Below are 19705 nucleotides of genomic sequence, written 5' to 3' on the forward strand. Positions count from 1 at the left end.
ATGAGCTCTATGCTATGATGTTAGTCTGTGTGAATGAATGAAAGATACGGTCACAAGTTGCTTCCACGTGTTCGTTTGCTCCTCAGAGGTTTTCTGAGTTCCGGCTTCAGAGCAGGCATGGAGTGGGCTTGGAGAGAGGTAGGATGGAGCCTGCCTCCCCACGCACACCCAGTTCAGAAGGGTAATGGGAGGAGGAAGGGGAGGAGCAGGGCATGAAAAAATAGCCAAATCCCTACGGGCATCACGAGTTCATGTCCTGGGCCAACCTTGAGGGGGAACTCAGCATTTTGCTGTCCCCCTCCAAGGGAAACCCATTGCTCCAAGCACCATGACCACATGCACGTTCAATTTTGTCCCCACTAGGCATCTAGACTTTCCTTGTTCCTTCTTCAGACACTCAGCTCCCTGTCTGCTGGTCAGAGGTCTAGGTACTGGAGATCTAACTGCCCACCAACCCTTGACAAAGGCACATCTTTCCTGTGGAACGGGTCTGCCCAGAAAACCCAGATTGTCTTAGCATCCTTGTAGTCTCTACACAGCATCAGATCAGAAGTGCTCGATCTGGCTTCCTCTAAAGATCAAAAGGTCACAAAGAAAGGGATGGATGAGTGACACACCGGGATGGAAATGTCGATTTTGTTGCCTAGTTTTCTGCTTCCTTTTCATACCTTAATTAGAAGCATTTCTGTGGCATTCTGCTTGCCTTATCCTCAGTGGAACAGAAGGGCAGATCACAAGTTTTCTTGAATCACCTCCTTTAGTGGTTTTTGTTTTCACTTCTAGCTAATTCTGTTGCACATCACATCTTACATGTAAACCCAATATGTGAACCAGATCCCGGGAAAGCGTGACTCCCTGAACTTGGAGCCCTTTCCTCTTCTCAGTCTCTTCCCCTCTTTTCTCCCCTTCCACCACCTGCCTCCCCATCTTTCTTTGCCCCCACCCCCACGGGCCTCTGTATTTGTCAGGATGATATTGCTTACAAATGACAGTAGCTCAGTAACAGAAGGTCCAGGCGAAGGACTAGCTTCAGGCGTAGCTGGAGGCAGGCACTCAAATGGGAACAGCAGGCATTCAGTCTCTTTCGTCTGCCTCCTGCTTTCTCTGATGTTGGCTTCATCCTCAGATGCCACTCCCGAAGCCCGGGGTAACTTGGTACCCAGTGGTCCACGGGAAGGAGGACCGCTCTTTCTCAGTAGTTCAAGGACTGAGAGTCTCCCTGGGCTGCCTTGGGTCAAAGACATAGCTGCTGTGCCCAAGACATGGAGCACTGATGAGCCAGACTCCTCCCTGGTGGCTGGTGGTGATGGGGTCCCTGTCACTTGATCCACAGTCCCGGGGCAGCCGTCACCTGGGGCCTCCATGGACAAGGGCAAAGGCTAAAAACCTCCCATCACATCCAGCTCTGCCAACTGCAGGATGTGTGACCGAAGTCTAGAGACTTCAGTGAGAGAGTTGTTCATGCCCACACCAGCCTAGAGCCATGCCAAGTCCCAGGCTCTCCTGAATTTCAGCTCAGAGTTTCTTTTATTGACGCCCCCAGTGTTTTCAGAGAGGGGCAAACCATTTTCTTTCCTGATAAACAGAGTCCTTCAAAGCACCTCTTGTGGTATTCACCCTAAAGGACCATCAGTGTCCTTGGTCTCGCGTGCCTGCTGATGACAAATTGGAAGGTGCCAGCCTCTTAGAATCCAGCAGTGTACTGGCATGAACGGAATAAACACAAGGCCGGACTCTTTTCCTCCTGTAATTAGAAATGCAGAAAGAATCTTTCTTTCTTCTTTATTTCTCAGTATCTATCATTAAGGTGAGACAAGCGCTCTATAACATTCAGGGAAATGAGCCAGTTATTCAGGTATTTCATGGAAAATGCATTTCTTTGGCTTGAGCAACTCACCTCCTTAGCTGCTTCCCACTTCCACTCAACTGACGCCTCTGGCAGTAGACAGGCTTTCTGTGTTGCCTGATGAAAACATGGCCAAAAGGAGAATGTGTAAAGATTTTTCTGTGTATTCATTGTTAATACTTCTGGTAGAAAGTACACAGAGTTCTCTATTGGGGCTGAGAGCTGCTGAAGCCCATCCAAGCCTGGAGAGCATAGCCACAGGCCACGTGCTGCCTCGCACAGTGTATCCGTGGGCAACACATGAACCGTGGGGCCTGACTGGCTGAGTCCTAGTTCTGCTCCCCAAATTCCGAGCAGCCCAGGTCTGGATGATTAACCTCTTCCATGATCCTATAAATAAGATTCCATTTTCTACAAGTCAAGACTTTAATGGTGCTTATTATTTCATAGGGTTTTCATGAGAATTCAATGAGTTACTATATCTAAGTGCTTAGTCCAATGTCTGGCACATAATTATACCAGGTAATGAGTTTTACTATTATTGTCATTTACTGAATTTGGCTCTCAAATAAGTGTTTTTACAAGAGAAAGGTTGAGTTCTTCATTTAAAGGGTGTGCTTGTATTCTGCATTTTGTCAGAAAACAACAGGTACAAATTTCCTGGGGCTGGAATGAATACAGTAAGTTTGAGTCCAATTGAGGGGTGAGTATGGGCCAGGACTGGGGGGAGGGTTGGGGGCTTACTGGAGGAAATCAGTTATTAGGACTTTTTAGGGCATGGTTGTTGTTCAGTCACTCAGTGGCGTCCAACTCTTTGGAACCCCAAGGACTGCAGCACACCAGGCTTCCCTGGCCTTCACTATCTCTTGGGAGTTTGCATAAACTCATGTTCGTTGAGTCAGTGAGGTCTTCCAGCCATCTCATCCTCTGTCACCCCCTTTTCCTCCTGCCCTCAACCTTTCCCATCAGAATCTTTTCCAGTGAGTCAGCTCTTCACATCAAGTGGTCAAAGTCCTGGAGCTTCAGCTTCAGTACTAGTCCTTCTAATGAATATTCAGGGTTGATTTCCTTTAGGATTGACTGGTCTGATCTTGTAGGGCAGGATAGGGAAGTGGAATTTTATTCAAGGCCACTGAAGAGTTTTGAGCAGAAGTGTGATATTATTTGATTAGATCTTTACATGATTGCACTGGCTGCTGTGTGGAGAATGGATTTTAGTGAAGGTGAGGGTAGGTAAATGTTTTCATCCACGAAGGCTTGGGTGTGTTGTAGCCCCCAGTCCTATATAAAGGCATCACAATTAAGCTCAAAACTTCAACTTAAATAAGGACCACAGGAGATGATTTCTAGGGGTGCCAGGAGTCAACCTCTGTGGTGATTCTGCCTTGGCGATAGGGGGTGAAAGTGAATACAACGAATGAAGATAGAATGTGCTTTTAGTTCCAAACATTAAGTGTATTTTGAACCTGACTGTCCCACTGCTTAAAATGCACAGTAGGTTCCTGTATGAAATCTGGGGAAGTGGTTGTGGAGGAGAGAGCGACAGCCTGACATCCAGGGTCATTCACCCCAGAAACGGGTGCGCTTCCACGGGTACCCACAGACTTCGGAAGAGTATAGCAAGTAAAATGATGACCTGTCTTCTTGGTTTTTATGACAGCTCAATGGAGGCTCTGTTATGAACGTCTGGACTTGTGTTTGTAGAAATAGTCCTTAAAGCCCCTCTCTATGGTAGCACATGCCTCTGGGGTCATTGGGCCATCGTTCAATGCTGCTGTTTCCAGGAGAGGCACTAGGGTGTCTGGGTTGGACCTGGGGGTATGGGTGGACACCCCGAGTTTGAATCTCCACTTCTCCACTTGTAGCTGAGTTTCTGTAGACTCCTTTACTTCCCTGAGTTTCAGATGCCACATCTGTAAAATAAGGATGAGCCTCATGTTTGCCTCAAGGGGTTACGCAGAGATCAAAGAATCCAGTGCCTGTAAGGAACTCAGCACAGTTCCTGGTGTGGGGTCAGCACTGCGTGTGGACGTGTATTTTCGACTGTGCATTGTGCTCATGTAAAAGTGCTCTGTGTCCCTGCTATTTTTTTTTCAATTTTTTTGTCTCTGCTATTTAAAAGGTGGTCCCCAGACCAGCAGCCATACCCTGTGGAAGCTTGTCAGACTCAGAAATTCAGCATCTGAGAGAGTAACATTGACATACATACACACTACCATGTGTCAAATCGCTTTTGGGAAACTGCTATATAGCACAGGGAGCTCGTCCTGATGCTCTGTGGTGGGATGGTGGGTGGGTGGGGGGGAAGCTCAAGAGAGAGGATGTATGTATACTTATAGGTGATTCACATCATTATACAGCAGAAACTAACACACCATTGTATAGTAACTATACTCCAATTAAAAACAACTTAAAAAATAAAGGATTGAAAAAAAAGAAATTCAGAACCTTCGGCTTCACTCCCAACCTGTTGAATTAGCTTTAGTGCTTGAGCAAGATCCTGGGTGATTCCAGCAGATGTTTCTGTTCAGAAGCACTGCTCTGGGCTAAAATGTACATAGAAAGGGCAGCTGGATCTGTTTTGATTATGGAAAACTGTTGGCAGCATTGTGTTGGTGCAAAAAGACATCAGCCTCATGGCACAAAATATACAGAGACCCTGAAGTAGCTGGGCATTCTTGGGCACTCATGTTTGGGACAAAGGTTCTTCATCTGTAAAGTGACTCATCTGTGTCAGAGACTTGTTGACAATATAAATGAAATAATGTGAAAGCTAATATAATAGAGTGCAAATTATGTTATTTTTATCTTGTTTACATAGAAAAAGGACATCATAATCCCTAGAGCTGTCAATACCATTTTCAAAGAATTCGATTCCCCATTTTCCACATCAATTTTCCGGGAGGCAGTGGACAAGACCTATTATTTGGTGTCTCGATTAAAATAATGCAGAGTGACAGTGGCCCAGGAATTTCAGCCTGATATTTTTGGAAACTAAATGGGAGAGTTTTGTAGTTTGGCTAAAAAGCATTGCCCTAGAAAAGGCCAGCAGTGCTGTCAATGGGGATGTTTATGCCATTGACAAAGTAATCACGGAATTGCAGTAGATGCCAGGAGCAGAAGCCAGCGGGGTGCTTCCGGGTGGTGTGGTTCAATGTGACACACGTTTATCAGCCACAAAAGCCTTTTTTTATTATTATTATTTCCAAACATCACAACCAAAGCAAGAAACAAATCCTATTGTTCACATTAGCACAGATCAAGTACAGAAAGCCTCAGTATATTACAGCACAAGAAAAATACACAGTTGTACACCGAAGACACAGCATAAAGTAAGAATTCGTGGGAGAGAGGAATGTGGGGACAACCAGAAAGTATGGTCTGAAGTCCTCTGGGGTGGAAGGGGGTCTGACAGATGCTCGCAGCGCACAGCTGTGGCCAGAGCTCATCAGCAAGGCTCACCCTGTGTTCACAGGAGTGAATCTCTTTACTTGATTCAGTATAGACCTTGACAACAGGGTCACCCAACTTTAACACCATGTCGAACAAAAGGAACCGTGAACCAGAAACTGTCCTCCTTCAAACATCATCACATCACATAGAAAACCTGTGACAGAGACACAGTTCTTATAAGCAAAACAGCTTTCAAAAAAGTCACAGGCAGCTCAGAGTTTAACTCCCTGAAACTACAGTCCAGCAATTTCTTGAGACACATGCCTTCCCACCCACAATTCCCTCTTGTGTTTTAAAGACAGAAAAGAAATCATAGGAAAAATTTGCCTTTTTAAAACAGGGAAATATATACCTTAAAATAGCAAGGTATCAAAATACTTCATACATGGGTATGTTCTGATTTTCCAAAGCACTTTACCTCTCTTTCATTAGAGTTTTGAAAGATGCCCTGTGTTGAATGCAAACAAACCCAACAACAACAGAAACAATCATAATAGCACAAAATAGAATAACACAACATACTAACAAAAACAGAAGTGGGTTCCATTCCCATGCTATTTCTGTGGGGGGGTGGGGGGTGGTCAAAGGAGTCAAGAAGAGGGGCAAACAGCATAGCATTACTTCTTCCGCAAAGAGGTCATTGTTTTTAGGAAGTTGTTTTACCATCAATAGAGTAATAGATTAGAAGTCTGGTTTCTTATGAAATGAGAGTAAAGCCATTGGAGCTGGGGGTGGGTAGCTGTAACAGGTTTGCTTGGGGGAGATTCCAGCTACCCTTACTGTTACAAATCCTTGAGTCTGTCTGACCTGAAGCATGAAGGAGTGGGTGGGAAGGAGGGCGCAGGCAGGGGTCCAAGACCCTGGGTGCACGGAAATGAATGCAGACAGCACTCAGAGCAGCCTCCATGGATTCCCTCCGGGGACTATTTGAGAAATCAGAGCTTGTGACTTACCCACGTAGGCATCCTTTCAGAGAGTCTGTTGTATACTGTTTTCCCCTTTCAACAAAAGGCTCTCTGCAAGCTTAAAAACAAAAAGACACATAGGATCATGACTGGTAACACTTTCTTTTATGTCTTATAAGTAGTTATCTGCCTTGTTGCTAAACACCTGGGCCAGCTGGAGGGTGGAAAGTGACCAGACTGAGAACCCTTGCCACGGCCCCATGTCTTATCCCAAGTTCATGCCATTGCAGCTGCAGAGGATCTCCTTGAAGGTGTTGCGCAGCTCCAGGCTCCGGAAGGCGTAGATCAGTGGGTCGATGATGGAGTTACACATGATGAGGACCAGGTAGGTGTTGAAGTGGGCAGTGTAGCAGACGCAGTAGGGGTTGGTGGGGCAGGTTATTATGAGGACAAGGTGGAGGAAGAAGGGGGCCCAGCAGAAGACGAAGACCCCCAGCAGGATGGTGATGGTGACTGCCCCCTTCATGCAGGAGTGCTGCTGAGGGGCCGCTCCATCAGCCGGTGGCAGCGCGGCGATGCGCTTGACATGCAGCCGGGCGAAGAGGAGCATGTGCACGTAGAGGGTGCCCATGAGCAGCAGCATAGCAAGAAACATGGTGACCAGGCACACGATGACCATCTTGCTCTCGGAGTAGACGATGAACACCACACCGCAGATGCCGCAGCCCAGCCAGATGGCCACAATCAGGGCCAGTGCCTTCCTCACGGTCATGATGCTGTGGTAGCGGAGTGCGTAGAAGATGGTGACGTACCTGTCGACAGCAATGGCCAGGAGGTTGCAGATGGAGGCCACCAGGGAGATGCAGATCATGGAGTCGAAGACGTTGTCCATGTGCTGGATGAACTGGTCCTCCAGCCTCAGGTAGTCGCTGTTGACCACGGCTATCATGATGGTCTCCAGGGCGTTGGACACGCTCACCAGCATGTCGGCCACGGCCAGGCTGCAGAGGAAGAAGTACATGGGGGAGTGCAGGTTGCCATTCCTGGCCACGGCCAGGATGACCAGGATGTTTTCCAGCAGGCTGATGATGCCCAGGGCCAGGAAGACCTCGGGCTTGATGAAGACCTGCTCACAGAAGCGGCTGCTGCTCTGGTTGCTGAAGGAAGGGGCAGCGCCGTGCTCTGAGCTGTTAGGCAGCATTGGTTGAGCTGAGTGCAGACAGCACGAAGCATTCATCGCTCACAGACAGCTGGCTGATTGGAGCGGGGGCTCCAGCAGGGTCCCGAGGCTGTGGCTGCTGCTGCTGCTTTCAGGAAAGAAAAAAAAAAAATCTCCCCCCAGATCCTGGTTTTAGATGCTTGTCCAGTGTACACTTAGATTTTGTTCTTTCCCAGAATAAAAGGATGGAGAGAGAGACAGGTAGGGAGAGAGAGAGAACGAGAGACAGAGGAAAAAGTCAGCCTGGATTCTTACAGAAAACTTCCCTGTGCTTCTCCAGGACAATCAGTTTTAGAGAAACTCTTATCTCTCTCTCTCTCCCTTCTTACCTTCCTTCTGTCTCTCTCTCTCTCTCTCTTTCCCCCTCTCACATCCCCACCTGGGAACAGAAAACCAGCCACTGGCTGCTACAGTTACAGCAGTTTTCATAGCAAGACAGGGGATGTGGTACCTGTTGTGAGGAGTGCGGGGGAAACACTCAGTTTTTATACATTGGCTGGAGGCAAACAACTCCTACTTAATCTTCAGAGCGGCGAAATGACCACTGAGCATCCAACATCTCTCTGACTGACAGCAGAACCGGCTCCCAGGAATCAGACCCAGAGATTCAAAAGCAGCCTACTGCCCTCTGCAGGTCAGACCACTCATCTGTTCTCTGGCTGGGCTGAGCAGTCTTTTTGTCATGGAAATGGCCACAGCCATCCTTTCGTCCACGTATTTGTTCATTCTTTTTCTTTTTTGGTGGCAAACATTTATTAAGCACCTGCCATGTGTTATGTTTCCGCCCCGTGCAGGAAATTCGGTGGTGAGCAAGACAGACACACCATCCTTGTTTCTCCCAAACTCAGAGCTTGGGTGGGAGATGAGAAATCCAACCGTTTTATTACAGTGTGATGCATGCTTGAATGGGGGAATGCCAGCGGCTGGGGGAGATCTGAGGGGGCCCCCTAACCTGCTGGTCAAGGGAAGTTCCTGGAGGAAGGGGCTTCTAAGCTTTGACTTCAAAGAACAGAGGCAATGCCCAGTGGTGAGGTGAGGGCTGGGGTTGATGGAGAGAGAAGAGGATTCCAGGCAGAGGGAATAACATGCTTACAGCCTGGAGGCTAAGAACAGTGGTTCTACACGTGGTTGTGGGAAACATCTGTAGAATGTGTTCCCGGGGATCACATTTGACCTTCTGAAACAGAATCACCCAAGGGTAGTACCTGGGCAGGTGCCTTTTCAGTTTTTAAGGGGTGAGGGGGGAACAGAGCCAAGGTTGAGATTGACAGAAAAGAGAGCTTGGTGCTTTTCAAAGGACTTTAGTTTTCTCTGGCCAGAGTGTGGAGCTGGGAGACACAATTTGAGAAATGAGTCTGCTTTTTTTTTTTTTTTTTAAGGCAAGAGGAGCAAGGCTCCTGAAGGACAGTCTCAGCTGAGTGTGGGAGTTTTGGACTGTGGGGCAGTGGGGGGGCTGTGGGAAAGAGGAGGTGGGGTTTGCATTTCAGAAAGATTCCTCTTTGCATGATGGAGACTGCTGTGGGAGGGGATGAGTCAGGAGCCTGGGGGGCCAGGGCTGCAGAGATTCACAGGGAGATGATGGCATCCTAAAGAAAGGAGGTGGCCACGTGGCCACAGGAGGAGTGGATAGAGATGCTTAGGATATAGGGTCCTAGAGACTTGAGTGTCATGGGATGTGGGACAATGCAGGGAACACCTGCGCTTCCTTCTTAAGTAACTGGGAGAACAGAGATGCCATTTGAGCTGGAAAAATGTATTGGTTGGCCAAAAAGTTCGTTCGGGTTTTCTGTATCATCTAATGGAAAAAGCCCGAATGAATTTTGTGGCCAACCCAATAAAAGGCAAAATTTAGCACCCAATTTTTAATACTTAGTTTATGTCAGATGTGAGGTTGGACAGGAGGATGATGTAAACTCTGGACATACTGAGTCCCCTTGCCACCCCCGTCCCCCTGCCACATACCTGCACATCAATTACTGGTCCACTGATGCTCTGATTACCCAACTATCCACTAACTATGGATGTGAGTGTGACTGGGTATGTATTAGGCAGAAGAAATGTGTATACAAAGTAGACGAAACTTAGGATATTTATGAAACTGTTGGGTGGAGAGGTCTTGAAAATATAGGCAATCAGAGGGGGAAAGGGATAGGGAGTTTGCGATGGACATGCGCACATGGCTATACTTATTTATTTTATTATATTTATTTATTTTTAATGGGTTGATGATTGCTTTACAACATTGGTTTGGTTTCTGTTATACATCAGTGTGAATTAGCTACAGGTGTACATATGTCTCCTCCCTCTTGAAGCTCCCCCCACTTCCCACCCTTTCCCGCTCCTCCGGGTTGTTACAGAGCCTGGGTTTGAGTTCCCTGAGTCATACTGCAAATTTGCAAGTAAAAATAGGTGTTTTACATAAGTTACACACGGCTATATTTAAACTGGATAACCCACAAGGACCTACTGTGTAGCCAGGGAAATTTGCTCCTGGATGGGAGAGGAGTTTGGGGGAGAATGGATACATGTATCCATATGGCTGGGTCTCCTTACTATCCACCTGAAACTACCACAACGTTGTTAAATCAGCTATACCCCAGTACAAAATAAAAAGGTTTTTTTTTTTTTTAAAAAAAGATAGGCAATGAATTAAGTGTGAAAAAACGCATCATAAAGTCAGAAGACAAACAGGAAGAAAAACCTTGCCATAGTCAAAGGTTATTATCCTTTCAATACAAAGAATGTTTTCACATTAATAAGAAAGATATGATTTACCTCTTAGTACAAGGGGCTAAAGACAGGAATAGAAATTCACTGAAGAGGAAATGCAAGTGACTGATAAATGTATGGAAAGACGTTCATCCTTCTGGGGAGTCTGGGAAATGCAAATCAAACTTCAGATTGACAAGGATGTAAAAGATATCAAATTCAGCTGAGAGTGCTGGGAGAATGACACTTCTAGTGTTTGTGGATAGTCTCATCATTTTCAATTTCTACTAAAATAAAAAAAAAAATTGCATCTGAGTGTGGATCTCAGTCTGTGAACTGAGGGGCATGAAAAACACTTGTATTTATTTTCAACAAAGTGACTTCATTTCCGATGCTAAACCTCTCATGTTCCAGGTTGGGGAAAAGAAAATCCTAATTCTCGTGGGGGTTTCTCTTCCTCACCCTCTGGGTCACATCCAGAGGTGTGTTTATACTGTTCTGGTCTGTGATTTCGGGGGCACTTGTAAAGCTCGGACTGCGAGGTCTTTCCCCTGCTTTGGGCTGAGCACCGACCTTCATTCTCTTTCTCTGCACCTGTCCTCTGTTTATAAGCATCCTTGAGAGCGAGCAGGTGGGGCCTGGCACTTCAGACCCGTATCCTCAGAGGTACCCTCATCACCTCATTCCCGATGAGTGTTGATTTGGTCTCCTCTAAGCTCTGCTTTCTGCTTTCCTGGGGGAGCAGCCCAGATACAGCCGCTTTTAAACTGACACTGTACTTTGTTTTCTACACCCGTGACTCTGCCTCTGTTTTGTAAAGAAGTTCATTTGTACCCTTTTTTAGATTCCACATGTAAGTGATATCATATGATAGTTGCCTTTTTCTGAGTGTCCAAATATTTTAATCCCATGCCTTGAAAAAAGTTTTATTTAATAAGCTTCATTTATTTATTTTAAGTTTATTTTGTTTTTGGCCACACTGCACAGCATATGGGATCTTAGTGTCCTGATCAAGGACTGAACTCACACCCACTGCAGTGGTAGTGCGCTGTCCCAAATGTTGGAATGTCAGGGAAAATTCCCCAAGATTTATTTTTACTCAGATTCTATGTTCCTAATATTTTTATGCCTGTAAATTTCACTTTATTTTTTTTTTAAATTGAGACATATGTTCCAGAAAATTCATGATTTTGAAGCATGTGTTTCAGTAGGGTCTTTTTTTCATCTTCATGAGGTTGTGCAGCCATCACCACTGTCTAATTCCAGGACATTTTCATAACTCGGTCTCCATTAGCAGCCACTCCTTCTTTACTACTTCCCTCAGCCTCTGACAGTTACTAATCTACTTTCTGTCCCTATGTGATGGTACAAAATATGCTCATTGAGGCTGTGTTTATCTTCTGGGTCACAAAAGTCTCCATTTTCTCATTTTTCAAATTCAAAACAAGCAAAACCAACAGCTGTAAGTGGAAATGTAAATTGGGCCCGCCACTATGGAAAATGGAGGGTCCTTAAAAAACTAAAAACAGAGCTACCGTATGATCCAGCAATCCCACTCCTGCCTGGGCATATATCCGGAAAAGGTGAAGCTCTAATTTTAATATACATGCACCCCAGTATTTATAGCAGCACCGTTTACAACAGCCAAGACACGGAAATAAACCAAGCGCCCCCAAACAGATGACTGGCTTAAGAAGATGTGGTGCAACAGAATATTATTCAGTCATCAGAAAGAATAGAGTATTTTCATTTGTCGGAATATGGAGGAACCTAGAGATGATCACGCTAAGTGAAGTCAGTCAGAGAGAGACAAATATTATATGATACCCCTTAAATGTGGAATCTAAAAGATAATACAAATGACTCTACAAAACAGAAATGGACTCACGGACATAGAAAACAAACTTATGGTTACCAAAAAGGAAACAGCAGGGAGGGATAAATCAGGAGTATGGGATTAACAGATACAAACTACTATGTTTGTATAGACACAAACTATTATGTTTACTACACCTAAAATGTATGAGCAACAAGGATTTGCTATGTAGCACACGGAATGATATTCAATATCTTGTAATAACCTATAATGGAAAATAATCTGAAAAAAATATATAACTAATCACTCTGCTGTACGCCTGAAACTAATACAATATTATACATCAACTATACTTCAATAAACAAACAAAAACAACAACAAAAACCCAACACGTGTAAATTCTTCTGTATTAAAATTCAGTATAAAAGTTATCAGAACATTTAAAACAACAAAACCTCAAATCTCTTGCTCTTACTCTCTTGAATTTCAAGATCTTATAAATAGAGAGTGAGTTATTTTGTTTTCTGAACACTTCAGTGCAAGGAACAGGTCAAAGTACTTTCTTGTGTATGTTTTTTAAAAAGAACTTTCTTTGCTCTCTGCTGGAACCTCTTTTGGAAACTTAGGGTTAAATTTTGCCTCTCCAAGTCCATTTTCCTGTGGTTGATTGACAGTTGTAGCACCTGAGTCAAATTAATGATAAAAAGCAGTTTTCTGAGTCTAGAAGACAGATGATCCATGTTGTTCCCAGTTCTTCTGGTTAAACAGCCAGATATGATGAATACAAAGCCCTCCATGGTATACAAAATATTCTCTCTGTATTTCTTGCTTGAAAAAAAATCAGTCTTAGCACTTTATAGTTGTATTCTTTTCTTCAATCATAGAATTGAGTGCCCTTAATTCTCCTCACCTCCCCTTGTTTCCTTTGCCTGTTTGGCACCAGGGTCCTATGTTCTGAGTGTTGTGTTTCCTGGCAGGGGGACCTTACCCTGATGATGCTACAGAGCTGGGGACTGTACCACTGAATTATCTCACACCAGAATGGGATGATCTCAGACCAGATCTTCTCAGCCTTTTGCTGTGCGTCTGAATCACCCAAAGTGAAGTCGCTCAGTTGTGTCCGACTCTTTGCGACCCCATGGACTGTAGCCCATCAGGCTCCTCCATCCATGGGATTCTCCAGGCAAGAATACTGGAGTGGGTTGCCATTTCCTTCTCCAGGGGATCTTCCCGAACCAGGGATCGAACCCAGGTCTCCCGCATTGCAGACAGACGCTTTAACCTCTGAGCCACCAGAGAAGCCCAAAGATCCCATCAAAATCCAGATTCTGGGTCTATAGATCTGGGAATGCTGATGCTGCTGGTCCATGGACTATACTTGGAGTATCAAGGAAAGAGATCTAGCCATTTGCAAGTGTTGACAGGGAAGCAGTGCAAGGAGAGCCAGCCATGGAGTTCACTATGTTGATGTGGGAGAAGAGAATCCCACTTTCAAAGGCAGCAGCGATGCCCCAGCTGCTGGACTCGGTGTGTGACCAGTGACGGTCACACAGGGGGCTGCCCAGAAGCCTAACTCGGGCATCATTCCTGTTGTGTGGCCTCTGAGCTCAATGTTCTGACCTCCCCAGAGAGGTTGTGAGCCACCCAACATCATTTAGTAAATTCCTTTTCTGTTTAAATTAGCCAGAGAGGGTTCTGTTATTTATAACCAAGAATTTGACTCACTCTTGCATTCTAGTTCAGGTCAACAGATATTGGCTATCCTCTCAGCTCAGTCAGTAAAGAATCTGCCTGCAATGCAGGAGACCCAGGTTCGATTCCTGGGTCAGGAAGATGCCCTGGAGAAGGAAATGGCAACCCACTCCAGTATTCTTGCCTTGGAGAATCCCATGGACAGAGGAGCCTGGCAGACCACAGTCCTTGGGGTCACAATAGTCGAACATGACTTAGCAACTAAACCACCATCTGGAAGAATCCCAAGGCTTCATCAATTTGTAAAAAAGAATTCTAAGTAGCTCAGTGGTAAAGAATCCACCTGCCAATGCAGGAGACCCAGGTTCAATCCCTGTGTCAGGAAGATCCCCAGGAGAAGGAAATGGCAACCCACACCAGTAATCTTGCCTGGGAAATCCCATGGTCAGAGGAGCCTGATGGGCTACAATCCATGGGGTTCGCAAAAGAGTCAGACACAACTTATTGACTCAACAGCAATATTGTGACGCCTGTGCTGATGAGGGAATGGAAGCCTGCCCATTGTGCCTCTGGCATCTTTGTGTTATACCTATATTAGTTTCCTTTTGCTGCTCTCACAAATCACCACAAACTTAGCAGCCTCAACTATCAGAAAATGTGTTCTCTCACAGTTCTGGAGGGCAGAAATCCAAAAGGGGTTGGTTGGCAGAGCTCCATTCTTTCTGGAGGTGACAGAAGAGAATCAGTTTCCTTGCATGTCTCAGCCTCTAGAGGCCAGCTGTATGCCCTGGCTCATGGCCGCATCCTTCCATGTCAAAGCCAGTCGGTCGTGCCGTGTCTTTACATCTCCCTCTGATGCTGACCTCTGTCATCACATCTCCTTTTGTAACTCTGACTTTGTTACTTCCCCCCTACAAGGACCCTTGTGATTACATTGGGCCCACTAGGATAATCGAGGACCAACTCCCGTCTCTAGACCCATCACCTTTTTAAACCATTACAGTATACTAACACATATATATGGAATTTAGAAAGATGGTAACGATAACCCTATATGCAAAACAGAAAAAGAGACACAGATGTACAGAACAGACTTTTGGACTCTGTGGGAGAAGGCGAGGGTGGGATGTTTCGAGAGAACAGCATCGAATCATGTATATTATCTATGGTGAAACAGATCACCAGCCCAGGTTGGATGCATGAGACAAATGCTCGGGCCTGGTGCACTGGGAAGGCCCAGTGGGATCGGGTAGAGCGGGAGATGGGAGGGGGAATCGGGATGGGGAATACATGTAAATCCATGGCTGATCCATGTCAATGTATGAAAAAACCCACTACAATATTGTAAAGTAATTAGCCTCCAACTAATAAAAATAAATGAAAAAAAATTTTTTTATTTTATTTAAAAATTTTTATTTTATTTTTTAAAAATTATTGCAGTATAGCTGATTTACAATCAACTATTAGTTTCTGCTGTAGAGCAGAATGAATCAGTTATCCAAATACATATATCTATTCTTTTTTTTTTTTTTAAGATTCTTTCCCTAGATAGGTCATTACAGAGTACTGAGTAGAGTTTCCTGTGCTATACAGTTCATCCTTGTTAGTTATCTATTTTATATATAGTAATGTGTATATGTCAGTCCCAATTTTCCAATTTATCCCTTCCTGCCTTTCCCCTTTGGTAACCACTCGTTGTTCAGTTGCTAAATTGTATCCGACTCTTCGTGACCTCATGGACTGCAGCACGCCAGGCTCCCCTGTCCTTCACTATCTCCCAGAATTTGCTCAAATTCATGTCCACTGAGTTGGTGATGCTATCCAACCATCTCATCCTCTGTTGACCCCTTCTACTTTTGCTCTCCATCTTTCCCAGCATCAGGGTTTTTTCCAGTGAGTCAGCTCTTTGTATCAGGTGGCCAAAGTGTTGGAACTTCTGCTCCAGCATCAGTTCTTCCAATGAATATTCAAGATTGATTTCCATGTAGTCATAAATTTGTTTTTTTACATCTGTGACCCGTAACTCATAAGTAAAAGTGTTGGTCCCTCAGTCATGTCCGACTCTTTGCAATCCAGTGGATTGCAGCCCGCCTGGCTCCTCCGTCCATGGGATTCTCCAGGCAAGAATACTGGAGTGGGTTGCCATTTCCTTCTCCAGGGGATCTTCCCTACCCAGGGATTGAAACTGGGTCTCCCACATTGCAGGCAGATTCTTTATCATCTGAGCCTCCAGGGAAGCCCCGTAACCCATATATAGATCTTTATTTTAATCTCACCTGCAAAGTCCCTTTGGCCATGTAAGGTAACATGTTCACAAGGGCAGTGATTAGAATGTGGATGTGTTTGGGGGCATTATTCCATGTAACTCATGTTTATTAATCAGTATTTCAAGTCCTCTGGTGAATATTTTTAGCATACCCATAGATGCTCAGTTCTTTGGAGACTGACTCATTCTAACTCAAGATTAATGTATTCATTTATAATGATTTCTCTTCTTTAGAGAGAATACTTGAGCATTTGTGTGTAGAAAACCCTGTCTTTATGGAATTCCTGAGAAAGCAAATTACTATCCAGAGGTTCTGTGATGAATTAGAAATCAGAGAAAAAGAAAGGAGGATGGTTGGGAGGGAGGCACCGAGTCCTCTGAAAGTTTAGTAAGATATCTTTGTCTTGAAAACAGACCTCCCCTCTAGAGCCTGTGTGTATGCTTAGTCACTCAGTTGCGTCCAACTCTTTGTGACCCCATGGACTGTAGCCCACCAGGCTCCTCTGTCCATGGGAATTCTCCAGGCAAGAATATTGGAGTGGGGTTGCCATGCTCTCCTCCAAGGGATCTTCTCAACCCAGGTATTGAACCCAGGTCTCCCGCATTTCAGGTGGATTCTTTTTTTTTTTTTATTAGTTGGAGGCTAATTACTTCACAACATTTCAGTGGGTTTTGTCATACATTGATATGAATCAGCCATAGAGTTACACGTATTCCCCATCCCGATCCCCCCTCCCATCTCCCTCTCCACCCGATTCCTCTGGGTCTTCCCAGTGCACCAGGCTCGAGCACTTGTCTCATGCATCCCACCTGGGCTGGTGATCTGTTTCACCATAGATAATATACATGCTGTTCTTTCAAAACATCCCACCCTCACCTTCTCCCATAGAGTTCAAAAGTCTGTTCTGTACTTCTGTGCCTCTTTTTCTGTTTTGCATATAGGGTAATCATTACCATCTTTCTAAATTCCATATATATGTGTTAGTATGCTGTAATGTTCTTTATCTTTCTGGCTTACTTCACTCTGTATAATGGGCTCCAGTTTCATCCATCTCATTAGAACTGATTCAAATTAATTCTTTTTAACGGCTGAGTAATATTCCATGGTGTATATGTACCACAGCTTCCTTATCCATTCATCTGCTGGTGGGCATCTAGGTTGCTTCCATGTCCTGGCTATTATAAACAGTGCTGTGATGAACATTGGGGTGCACGTGTCTCTTTCAGATCTGGTTTCCTCAGTGTGTATGCCCAGAAGTGGGATTGCTGGGTCATATGGCAGTTCTATTTCCAGTTTTTTAAGAAATCTCCACACTGTTTTCCATAGTGGCTGTACTAGTTTGCATTCCCACCAACAGTGTAAGAGGGTTCCCTTTCAGGTGGATTCTTTACCATCTGAGCCACCAGGGGAACCCATGAATACTGGAGTGGATAGCCTATCCCTTCTCCAGGGGATCTTCCCAATCGAGGAATCAAATGCGTCTCCTGCATTGCAGGGGGATTCTTTACCAGCTGAGTAGGAACTCATTTTCTTCACATAGAGTATCGATTGGCAAACATTGCCAGACAGTAAGCCTTGCAGACTAGAAATGTTTGCCAGTGCTGAGATAGAGACATACTGGACCAGTGATTCTCAGACTTTAGCATGTGTCAGACTCACCTGGAAGGCTTATTAAGACACAGATCTCCCCAAGCCTTGCCCCGCTCTGTTTCTGCCTCAGTAGGTGTGGAATGGGATCTGAGAGTTTGTCCCCATCAGGTCCCCAGGTGACGCTGACTATCTGTCTGAGGATCACATTTTGGGAATCACTATTACCAGACTGTAAACTCTATGAAAGCAGGGACCCTGTCTGACTGGTTCACTGCTACGTGCAGCATCGAGCAGTTGAGTTACAATTTCATAGGTGTTCAAATAGCTACATAAGTAGCTTTACTTACCATCTTTTAGACTTAGATAACTGCTGATATGGGGCTTCCCAGGTGGCTCAGTGGTAAAGAATTTGCTTGCCAAGCAGGAGACTAAGGTTTGATCCCTGGGCCCAGAAAATCTCCTGGATAAGGAAATGGTAACCCACTCTAGTATTCTTACCCGGGAAATCCCATGGGCATAGAAGCATGGTGGGCTACAGTCCATGGGGTTGCAAAGAGTCAGACACAACTTAGCGACTAAACAACAACTGCTAATACACTAAATACAGTTTTCTATGTGTGTGGTCAGCAAAGTAATATCCCCACTCCCAAAGATGTCCATGTTCCCATCCCAGGAACCTGTGAATGTTACTTTACTTGGCCAAAGGGGACCATACCGGTGTGTTTAATGTTATAGACCCTGAGATGGGAGATTATCCTAGATCATCACGGCGAGCCTAATCTAGTTACATGAGTTCTTAAGATTAGACAAGCTTTCCCTACTGCTGTGATAAAGATGCGTTAGAAGAGAAAGCAGGAGTGAGGAGATGGGAGGAAAGCTCCATTTGCAATTTCTGGTTAGAAGACAAACAAGTTCATTTGTTCAATTGAAGTTCAAGTTCAGGGAATATGGGTGTCCTCCAGAAGCTGAGAACAGCTCCCTGCTGACAGCCCCCAGGAAACGGGGACCTCCATCCTACAGCTGCTGGGAACTGAATTCTGCCAACAATCTGTACATCCCTGGGAGGGGTTTCTGCCCCAGAGCCTCTCGTCAGGAAAGCAGCCTGCCGCTTTGTAAATTAACTAATACTTCCAGAAAAAAATAGAACTAACATCGTCTACCATGTGTCAGGCACCTCAGTGAACACGTTGCAGAAATTAATTCATTTTTGCCTCCACTTTATAGGTAAGGACAGTGGGACAGGGATGCACTAGGGTGCATCCAGAAAGGTGCTGAAGGTGTGGAATTTAAGGAGAGGCTCATTCCCAGGTTCTCATCTCATCTTAGTTGGGGCCCCACTTCCTGATGCCCCTATGAGGCCATATTGTTTTAGCAATTGCATTTGACAGAAGAAGAGACCGAGAGGGGCTGTCCTTTTCCTGGGGAAGGGCTGGACTGGACCCCAGGGTTCTTTTCTCAGCAGCTCCTCAGGTGTGGTGCCCAGCACACCTCTTGGGTTAGGACACGCTTTCTGCTCTGCATCCTGGTCCCGGGCACCTCCCCACGATCCATCAGAACAGCCATGTTTGCTTGTGAGGCTCCCACAGAATTAGGACTGTCCTTTGCAAGCAGCCATCCAGTCCCTGTCAGCAGAAGTAGGAGAAGGCAGCTGGAGTCCTCGGTGACACGCAAAGTAAAGCAGAATCTCACCTCTCTCCTGACAAAAGTGTGCTGTCTCAGAGAACAGTATCTGTCAGCCACACACTCCCTTTCCCTTCATTCTGCAGGAGGCTGGTGCTTCAGGCAGATGCCTGGCATCTCTGACCTCATCCCTGCATTTCTCTCAGTCAGAAGTCGGGATGGAGTGACAGATCACCCGCTGCGGTAGCTCCTTGCTGTTCTCGTGGGGACAGACAGGTGCCAGACCCTTGTGCCCAGAGACTCTGAAAGATAACCCTCTGGGGGTGGGGGGTGAACTTCCTCCCCTGTACCAGGTCAGAATCCTCCAGAGACTGTACAGTCTCCCCCTGGAGGTCAGGCTTATGCGGAGAGTCAGAGCTTCAGGTATCATGGATGGAGTAGGGAGGCACCTGAGCAGGGGTGAGAAGGAGGGGAAAGGCTCTGGAGGTGTCAGGTCGCCGGTCCACGAGCTCACCAGGTCCAGCTCCCACATGGACACTCCCAGACTGGGCAGGGGCTTCTCTCCCCCTTGAACGAAGATTTTGGCTG

At 45.5% G+C, this 19705-nt stretch overlaps 1 protein-coding gene across 1 annotated transcript; it reads right to left on the reverse strand.

Annotated features, from left to right (window-relative positions):
* Positions 1–6469: 6469 nt before the first annotated feature.
* MC3R (melanocortin 3 receptor) lies at positions 6470–8328 on the reverse strand. The gene has a single exon (XM_043883930.1). It carries the CDS (start codon positions 7439–7441, stop codon positions 6470–6472), a length of 972 nt encoding a protein of 323 aa, XP_043739865.1. The 5' UTR covers positions 7442–8328.
* Between the last annotated feature and the right edge of the window lie 11377 nt (positions 8329–19705).

This window comes from Cervus elaphus, chromosome 23 (assembly GCF_910594005.1).
Source record: "Cervus elaphus chromosome 23, mCerEla1.1, whole genome shotgun sequence".
Taxonomy (NCBI): domain Eukaryota; kingdom Metazoa; phylum Chordata; class Mammalia; order Artiodactyla; family Cervidae; genus Cervus; species Cervus elaphus.

What these genes read in the sequence shown, in the direction of transcription:
- MC3R (XM_043883930.1), bottom strand. Translation starts at nt 7,441, where the DNA reads ATGAATGCTTCGTGCTGTCTGCACTCAGCTCAACCAATGCTGCCTAAC.